The 10,254-nt window shown below is 44.0% G+C and overlaps 1 protein-coding gene across 1 annotated transcript in view; it reads left to right on the forward strand.

Annotated features, from left to right (window-relative positions):
• The window catches only part of LOC102737394 (cilia- and flagella-associated protein 61), an 83,376-nt gene extending 79,574 nt beyond the window's left edge, over positions 1-3,802 (forward strand). Inside the window, exon 7 of the mRNA XM_081831991.1 lies at positions 2,820-3,802. Within this exon, the coding sequence (XP_081688117.1) occupies positions 2,820-3,021 (202 nt within the window). The 3' untranslated portion in view covers positions 3,022-3,802. The remainder of the gene's footprint in view (positions 1-2,819) is intronic.
• Positions 3,803-10,254: the final 6,452 nt, after the last annotated feature.

The raw sequence follows: 10,254 nt of genomic DNA on the forward strand, positions 1-10,254 counted from the left end.
TGTTGTTATTAATTTTTGAACAGCCATTTTTTTGTCTCGTCCATGTCCCCCCCACCCACCCCAGGCCAGTTTCTTGTAGAGGTGCTAATGACATGCCGGGATACAGCAGAAAGGAAGGCAGTGGGAGGAGAGGAGAAACCAGAAGCAGGAGAAATCCACTAATTGGACAATCAACCCTGAATAGCGAATGTTAATTGTGATGTTCCTTCTTCAGAGTGACACAGTAAATCATTTATGAAAACCTCTGAGGTTCTTTCCAGTTCTGAAGGGTTCTGATTTCATGAAGTGCATGTGTCCACCCTGCTTGTAATTGCTCCCCTGGAGTTTGCTTGTAATTTTGCACCTAGAGCTTTGGCCTAAGTCTTCTGACCGCTGGCTGTGGGGGCAAGCTGGCCACTCTGTACATATGTCCCCTTCCAGAAATTTCCCCATCCTGCAATTCTGTTTTTTTTTTTTCCTTATTACCTGTTTCCAGAATGTTCTATGAAGACAAACTTTCACATTAGTGTTGAGTCAGGGTCAAGCTCACTTGAGAAACCTGAAGTTTTATTGATGTTCCTTCTTTGGTTCTTTCTCTTTCTTCCAGAGAACTCTAGTGGAGGTCTTTCTCTTGTCACCAATCCATGAGACAGTCCCTGCCATGTTAGAATCCTAATGCTCATTAACTTTGCTTAGGAAATAATTCTGGAAAACTATCATCAACAGTATCCAATGGCTAATTTCACCTACCTGATGGATACATTAAGGAAGACCCAGAATGAAGAGTAGTCACCTACACAGTGATACTTTAAACTGACAGATGTCACTCAGTGTAGTAACAGACTGTAAAAGCAAGCACCCCACATTCTTCAGTGCTTCCGAAGGTTCCTAAAAAAACCAGTATTCCTAATGCCAGTTCCCACGGGACAGAGCTTCAGATTTTAACTCTGAAATATGCATTCTGACATTATCAACATTACTGTCCTGCTGTCATTAAAAATAACACTGTCTTAACCTTCCCCAAATTTCCCCTGAGAACTTTTATCTTTGAGCAAACCCTCATAAGACTAATCCCTGTGAACGAACTATATTTAATTTTTCCTTATCTTGGACAACTGACAGTACCATTCCTATTATGAAGAGACGGTGTAGCAAATAAGGACAGTCCTTTGTGGGTCTCTCATGAATGTGTAAAATCAGCGAAATTTCCTGTTTTCCTTCGAGCTACCAAAATGGTTTTTTAAAAGAGAATTTCATCCCACTATCTATTATATTCTGATGACAGGCCAGTCCCTGATTTTCTTTTCTTATTAAAAAGAAATTTTCTTGTTTTTAAGTGTTGTTTCATGGAGAGATACAAAGCCCAGAGCCCCCTTCTCTTTCACAGGCCCTTATAACGGGGTCTAATGTGCATCCATTACGAGAATTCTTTTTGTGTGGTAAGAGCAGACTCATGTGTGGATCAAAAAGAAAAAATGTTCTCCCATTACCACTTCACAATCCTGTTTGCCTCCAAGGAGGGTAAACAGGATTATGCATCATTAATATTATTTAGAACAATACCCTTCACATACGCATCCCACTTGACAAAACAGCAGCCTTAACGTTCTCATGTTCATCCCGTACAATGGCCAAGGCATGTGAGGAGGGCAGTTACCTCATGTCAAGAGATCAAGAAACTGAAATATTGAAAGGGCATGCAGAGTCCCCGGGGTCCACTCTCATTGGTGACAAATCAGGGACACAGACCATGGCACAGAAAAGCCTAGATTTAAATGAAAGATGTTGGGGTGCCTGGGTGGCTCAGTCGGTTAAGCATCCCACTCAGGTCATGATCTCAGGGTCATGAGATCGAGCCCCATGTCAGGCTCCATGCTCAACTCGAAGTCTGCTTGAAATTCTTCTCTCTCCCTCTGCCCCTTCCCCCTCTCACCCTCTCTCTAAATAAATTCATTAAAAAAGTAAATGAAACACGTACTATTCTGCCATCCTATACTCTGGGTCTTTAGAACAGGATCAATAAAAGGTCATGTTCATGAGGTCAGACCTTTCAAAAAATTCTGGAAACCACCCTCATAAAACTCTTTATTTAAATAAACCTAAAGCCACCAAAACCCCACTTTTCTCACATTAGGGTAGAATGCGCAAACTCAAATGGAACCCAGAGAAGAAAACCTATCCATCTGGACCCACTGTTTGCAGAAGTACCAGTTCTCCACAAATCACCTTTGCTCTACAGAGTGAATCCCAAAAGTCTCTAGGGACTATACTCTCAGCAAACATCATTCCCTAATTGACATCTTTAAATAAAATGTGTAGTTGTTTTGGCATGAATCCATACACTAATTTTAAGAATGAGTCATTTATTGAAAAAAACATTAGCAAATATGAAGGGTTCTCAATATTCAGGACCTTGACCCCTGCCTTTGGGAATCCTCAGCAATGTCACTTTCTTCTTCCTCATTCCTTCTGAGTCTGTGGTCGACATGACAATTCAACAGCTAAAGTCAGTTTACACCCACCATGAAATAGAAGCAGAAGAAAAAGTATATATTAATGATTTCACAGAGACACAGATGCACACGCACGCACACACACGCCCTCCCTGTTGTAGACTGGCCTATGCCGGGTGGAACGATTTAGCTTTAATGCGAAGATGTCAATCTGTGACTACATGTCTCATAACAAAAAATCTCCCGGTATCTAGCCAGGGTCCTGGTATACTCACGGCAAGAGCACAGACTTGGCCCACTAGGGGCCTTGACCCAGTTCACCAGATGTCTAATTAATGCCCACTGTCAGCTGCTCAAATGTCACTGACGGAGCTTTTCTCTCCGTAGCCACTGTTTTCATGACAAAGATTACGCGTTGATGTCACTGTGCTCCTGGGTCAACGTGGTGGTGGGTAGAATGACTGCCATAGACCGAGCAGCCAAGCACGTGGTGCTTTCCAAAGAGGAAATCGTGCTCTACGACCATCTCATCCTCTGCACCGGGCAGCAGTACCAGGTGAGATCTCAGGGACTAACAGCCCGTGTGTGATCCGGGGCACACGTCCTCAGGTTTGGGAGCGAGCCTTCCCACCGGGACAGCTGCCACTCTCGTCATAAAAGTGCCAGAGAGGCCTGCACACACGTGAAGAGAATTATGTCCGGATCTCCTCCCGGAAATCCATTCCAAGAAAAACATTCTGCTCAAGGGTAAAAATCACAGCAAGTTGGAGAAATGTCATTCTTGAAGCTGTTGTCCAAAAGTCTAACACTTCCTGCTCCCCAGAGCAGAATCCAGACACAACCCGGCATGCGTTTGTGGTAAATTAATTTATGCCTCAAGAGGCTAACATTTGGCGGTGGTGACGGGCTCATGCGAAAGTATTTCAAACATGTGCACCTTCTGTCAACCCTTATTTTATTTTGTCTCTCAGTTATAAAACTAGGAAATGTGACTGATTGATTACCCAGTGACCATGCTTTCCATTTGGATGAAATTCTCAAACCACATTTGAGGAGAGCATTGCTGGAGACAACGGAAGCTGTTCAATGTCTTAGGGAAGCGAATTTTAATATTTTTGCTTTGTAACACACATTAGTGTTTCATATGGTTCACAAAAATAAGGCATTTCTTTGATGAAAGGAGGTTGACTTTGTAACTCCGAGATGGCGTCTTTTTCTCCCGGGAACCTAGAGGGGCCTTCCCACGGTGGGTCTGTTTCTGACAAATATGGAGCAACCCGCCCCCACCCCAGGCGCTGCCATGCTTCATCTGGTACTGGGTTAGGCCATTTTGTGAATGGCGGTGGATTTGACAGGGGGAAGCGTGTGCAGGTTTTCTTCACAGAGCCCAGCCAGGAGGAGGCAGCGTGCGTTGGCGGACAGACAGCTGAGCAGCTCCCAGCATTACGTACTTAATGTTCTGAGCCTCGGCTACACATTGACATCAGCTGGAACACTTGAAATATACCCATGCCTAGGCCCCACCACCCCCCAGAGGCTCTGTTTTAATTATTCTGGGGTGGAGCCCAGCAATTAGCATTTAAAAAAAAAAAAACACCACCACCACCCAGATGATTCTAAGCTAAGGCTAAGAACCAGGACTTGAATTTTCTTGACCTAGAATCTCTCATCCGTACCTTAGAGCAGCACTCTCAAACCATAATGTGCACCCACAGCCCCATGCATCTATCTCGTTAAAATGCAGATTCTGAGCAGGGGCTGGGGGGCGGCTGATACACTGCGGTTCTAAGAAGCTTCCAGGTGAGGCCAGCCCTGCTTGTGAGCGGGCCATGTTGAGTAGGGTTCAGCCTCTGAGGGATTGCTTTTCTTTCTTGTCCTCCTCCTCCTCCTACTACCACCACTACTGCTGCTACTAAAGAAATCCACTTTTCACAGTGTAGAAAAGGATTTTTTTTTCTGATTAAAGGATAAACACAAACTGGAGGCATACCTTATTTTGATAGTTAAGTATTCCTCTTTTTAAACATTAAACCAGGAGAAAACACCGTACACCCCTTAAGCTTGTCCCCCCACCCCCACCTGCCCCACCGAGTTCCAGCTGCTGCCTGGGATCGTGGACTTTGGAAAATGTGAGTGGAAGACCCGGCCAGCTGTCCAGAGACTCGGGCATCTGCCCATGTGTGTCCAGCTGCCCCTGCAGCTTTAGTCTGTGGCACGTTAAGCTCTTGCCCTTTTTACAACGGGAAAAATGAAATGAAGAAGTGATAAAGGGAGTTCTAATTTAATTTTTCCAGAAGGACATAAAAATTAAAGGTACATAGAGTGATACAAAAAAGGCTGCTGAATTCACTGGGGAAGGCTTCCAGTTCTTATTTATTTTCCTATCTCCTTCTCTTCAACTCTCTCATGGTTTTGTCCCAATTTTGTGATTTAGAAAAAAAAATTTTAATGATGAAAATAAAGCTTAAATCCAAAGCAAGAAGGCAACCTGTTATAAAATATCATTACAAACTTTAACCTCTAAACAGACCTTTAAATGGCATGAGTCATTCTAAAATATTATGCTATATTTTTGACATCCAAATACATATCATTTAATTTTTTTATCAGAAAAGCCATGCACAAAGTAAAAGATTAAATTGGGCTGCAGGGCTGTGTGTGAGGCAGGCTTGTCTCTACCTTCCAAGCCCTCTTTCGAGGGGCAACCACCTGGAGGCATTTCTATTGTTAGTTCCTCAGTGGTTACCCCCCAGAACACCAAATAATGTGTTTATAGAAGTTTTATCTTTGATATATCAACTCCTGACAATGTCTGTGACCTTTCCATTTTGGAAGATGAAGCTTTCTCTAGCTCATATTCAGTACCCTCTAACTCCCCTCCCCACCCTGCCTACTGACTGCATTGTTTTTGTTGGTGGGCACATGCTGGTGCTCATGCACAAAGCTCTGGGATAGCTTACCACTGAGGTCCTTGGCCACTCTCCATGGCACATGGAGAGCCATGGAGAGACAGAGAGATGCCTCCCCATGCCTGGTTTTGGGGCTTCTCAACAAGAGGAAGAATAAAAATGTGTTAACTTGCAAGGGCTCTTAAAGGGGTGATGCTCACTAGAAGCCAGCAGGTGGGGCAAGAACATCCCACCAGAGCAAGGTGGGATGTTAGTTATATTGAGCTTGATGTGGGTCAGCAATATGATGTGGGCTCCACAGAGGCTAATTACATCCTTGATGGGGTAAATAAGAGCAGGGCATCCAGAACCGTGCAGGCCCAGGTGAGAACCTGCTACAAACAGCTGAAAAGAGAGCTGTGTATACCACTTTGACTCTTCCCATGTAAGACCTGAGATGCAATCCCCAGTGTCTAGAACAGCGCTTACCATGAAGAGACCTCACTGAGTTTGGGATGATTAAAGGGGGAAAATAACATTCCAAGAGATGAGGTCTACATTTCCTTCCCTTGAATCTGGGCAGGCTTGTGACTGTCTTGACTGATAAGAGTACAAAGGAAGTGATGTGGTGTGACTTCTGAGGCTTGGTCAGGGGCCATGCAGGGTCTCCTTGTTCATGGCAACAGTGGCTCCTGGAGCCCTGAGAGGCCACTGAAGAAGTCCAGCTGCCTACCCTGTGATGGCCATGTTGGACATGCCATGCATGGGTTCTCCAGCTGATAGTTCCAACAGAGCCCAGCCTTCCAGCCATTGCTGACAAAGCACCAGACACATGAGTGAAGCCATCTTGGACCCTCCACCAGCTGAATATCACCAAGTGACTTCTGTTGTTAACAGATGGAATAAAGGAATTGCCCAGCCAAACCCTACCCACATTTCTGGCCCACAAAATCATGAAAAGTAATAAAATGGTGGTGGTTGTTTAAGCCACAGTTTTGGTGTGAGTTTATTGCGTAGCAAGAGACACCAGGAACAAAAGTGTAACATGGAATGAGGGAAAGGGAACCACATTTGGAAAAATCAGAGAAAGAACACACTCTTGACGATATTCCAAAATGCGTGATTCATACACACACACACACACACACACACACATGCACGCACGCACACACTGCAAGAACTGTTCATCCTCCTCAGTACAGTTTGATCAGCCAGCCTCTGAAATGGGCACTGGAGCCATCTGAAGAGCAGAAGCTGAGCTGAGAAGGCCACAGAATTATTAGATGAAAAGGAAGATGGGTAAGAAAGGCTTGAAATTAAATCCCTATCAAGAGACGGGACTGCTGCTGTCCAGTGTTAGAGGCTGAAGACAAAGCACAAAGCTCCCCTGGAGGGCAAAGGGCATAAGAGACGAGAAGGTGTGATCAACATGGAGGCCACATACAGATCATTGGTTTTCCCAAAGAAGACACCCTGACAAATAGAATAGAGACAGTAAAGATATGCTAGAAGAAAATTTTCCTTACCTAACACCATATTATCCAGTTGGGCACATTCCAGGCAAAATGAAAGACAAAATTTCTCAGCCAGTTATATTCTGATGGAATATTGATTCTGTGGGAATGGTAGGGAAAAAATGCACAAATTTCAAGAGAAAAATAACAGATTACCAACCCTCCCCCGCAAATAGAACAAAAAGAAGACAGGCACCCCCAAATTACCTTTCCAGGAGGAAATGGCATAAGAACATGAAATTAGCCACACAGAATTTTGAAAAGACTGTGGTGATTCAATAACTATATGCCCACCTAAGTCTCTCCTATTTGAAGACGGTAAAAAGCTGTTCCATGTGTGAGGTCTCAGAAGAATGATCTTTCTCGTTCTTTAATGTGTACTCCAAATAACTGAGGCAGAAAGGAAAAGATAGGACTTGACGATAGTTTAAAAAGATAAGTGACAAGCACCAAACAATTTAAAAGTTTGTAAGTCTGTTGGTAAGTCTGAGAAAAAATGCAAAACGAGTGATCACAAGCCTTCATCTAAATCTAATCAAGACCAAGTTGTTTGAAAATAGGGAGAGAGGTGGCCAGGTAGAAGTAAGAAATGCCTTAAATGGAGAAACCCAAAGGTAATATTTGGGTATTGACTCTTATATGTAGAAGGAATAAAATCAATGAATGCTTTTGAACAGCACAAGTAAATTCACCTTCCCAACCCCGAAGAAGATAAGACAGGAGGAAACATTATTCGTGTAAGCACAGGGAAGAAAACAAAGAAACAACCACAGCGCTTTCAACAAGTATAAACCAGAATGGCATTAGGAAGAACAACAGTTGCAATGGTGAATGCCATGGTTTTACACTGTGCTGTTATGACAGCGAGGCTCTGTGTATGCACCAAATACAAAATATAAGAGAAATGCCAAAAAAGAAATGACACCCAAAGTTTCTCAATGAAATGATAGTTAAGAGCGCACCAGCAAAAGGTGCCATGCAAATTCAAATGGCTATCAGAAGCAGTGGCAAGATTAGTATCCAACAAAGCAGAATTAATTGGAGAAAGAAAAGCATTAATGTCGACAAAGGATACAATTCGCAACAGCAATACAGAGGTGATGAGCTCGTTACATGCTGAACATGATCATGTCAAAGAATATGTCACAAAAGCAGAGGTGCCTGGAGTATTTGTTTCTTGGAGTCACATTTAAGATGGGAAAAATCAAGCTAAAGCACATCCAGAGACTCTAAGTTGCCCCAGATGTTCAGCCACAGGGGTGAAGTTTCAGGATGGCTGTTCTCAAATATTTGAAGGGTGTGTACATGCAGAAAACAGATCAGACTTCATGTCATGGCCCTGGGAAGCCAATGGAAGACAGACCACCAGAAGCAATGGGAATACAGTGCTTATTCATCCTACGAAACAACTTCCCAAGAGTCAGGGTTTTGGGCGCCTGTGTGGCTCAGTTGGTTAAGTGTCTGCCTTCAGCTCAGGTCATGATCCCGGGTCCTGGGAGTGAGCCCCTCCTTGGGCTCCCTGCTCAGCAGGGAGCCTGCTTCTCCCTTTCATTCTGCTGATCCCCCTACTGTGCACTCTCTCTCTCTCTCAAATAAGTAAATAAAATCTTAAAAAACAAAAACAAAAACAGAGTCGGGGTCCCCTCCAAGGGGGAATGTCCTGCGCAGGAGACAGTGAGCATGGCATGGCAGGCCCTCATAAGGCAGTAGGAACACCTGACAGAGGTTGAGGGACTGCCACACATGTTAACTGATGCAGTTCTTGCAGTAAATCTCCAAAGGTAAGATCCATGCCACTTTCATCCCCATTTCATGGATGAGGGAGCCAAGGTGCAGTGAAGCAGAGGTGATTTGTCTAGGGTCAGACGATGACAAAGTGACAGACTGGGATTTAAACTCAGGCTCCAGACTGTGAGTTCTTTGCCATTGCCCCTGTCTCTCTCCTCTCTCCCTCTTTCTCTGTCTCTTTCCTTTCCCTTTCCCTTTCCCCTCCCCGCCCTCCCTCTCTCACAGATGTGATCCAGGAATTACACTTTCTGGCTTTTAAAAATATTCACAACACAGAAATTCTAGGACTTCTTCTTCCCTCCCTCTCTCCCTCCCTCCCTCTCTTCCTTCCCTCCTTCCTTTCTCTCATTAAAAATATCTGGAGAAAAGCAACCTAGGTCTGGTAAGGTGGCTCCCTGATGTCATCAGGAACTCAGACCCTTCAATCTTTTGTTCTTCCATCTTTACTAAGTGGCTTCCATTCTCAGCATCTTGAGGTAGCTGCTGTGGCTCCAGCCATCCCATCAGCAGGAAGGAGGAAGGACTAGAGCAAAATGATTTTTCCCATTGCCCCACCCAAGGACTCCTGCTTATAAATCTCTTGACTACCTCTTAGGTCACTAGTTAGGAAATGTAGTTTTTCAACTGGGTGTATTTACCAGGAATCTGTTACTAAGAAAGAAAAAGAGGGGCACCTGGGTGGCTCAGTGGGTTAAGTGTCTGCCTTCGGCTCAGGTCATGATCTCAGCGTCCTGGGATCGAGCCCCATGGTGGGCTCCCTGCTAAGCAGGGGGTCTCTTTGTCCCTCTCCCTCTGCCCCTCCCCCACATTCATGCTCTCTTGATCGCTCTCTCTATCTCAAATAAATAAATAAAATCTTTTTAAAAAGAGAGAAAGAATATTGAGGAGGCCACCAGCAGTCCCTGCCATGATAAGTTCTTAATTTGCTAAGGGGAATGGAGTGGCCGAGGGGCTCCCATCAGTCAGGGATGCTGGGCTGTTCAATTCCCAATCATCTGATGGAATGGTCGAAAAGTGTCCACTACTCACCAATCACTAGCGGCAGTTTAGTTAATGGCAGAACACTCTCTAGTTTGGATGGTGAAATACACCCATGCTCTCCTATTAAACTTTATTCTCTCCCTTACTTTGATGATGTAATATGATTTTTCTTACATAGACCTTTTTTTCATTTATTGAGTTCTGCTCAATTCTGTGTGGACAAATTAATTGGCCTTGGGATTTAAAATCCTAGCTTCAGTTTTGCCTAGTGTGTGAAAATGCCATTGTGTGAATATGAAAAATACATTATCTCATTAATTTTCCTTTAATTTCTCTAATTCTTTATTTTATTTTATTTTATTTTTTTTAAAGATTTTATTTATTTGACAGAGAGAGACACAGCGAGAGAGGGAACACAAGCAGGGGGAGTGGGAGAGGGAGAAGAAGGCTTCCCGCCGAGCAGGGAGCCTGATGTGGGGCTCGATCCCAGGATCCCGGGATCATGACCTGAGCCGAAGGCAGACGCTTAACGACTGAGCCACCCAGGCGCCCCTCTAATTCTTTAATTTAGAAGTGTGCAAAACCAATCCCACACATTTAAGTGCACACAAGAAAAAATGGGTTATCAGAATGCAATTATATTTTAGGATC

This window comes from Leptonychotes weddellii, chromosome 10 (assembly GCF_054177405.1).
Source record: "Leptonychotes weddellii isolate Sample4059 chromosome 10, ASM5417740v2, whole genome shotgun sequence".
NCBI lineage: Eukaryota > Metazoa > Chordata > Mammalia > Carnivora > Phocidae > Leptonychotes > Leptonychotes weddellii.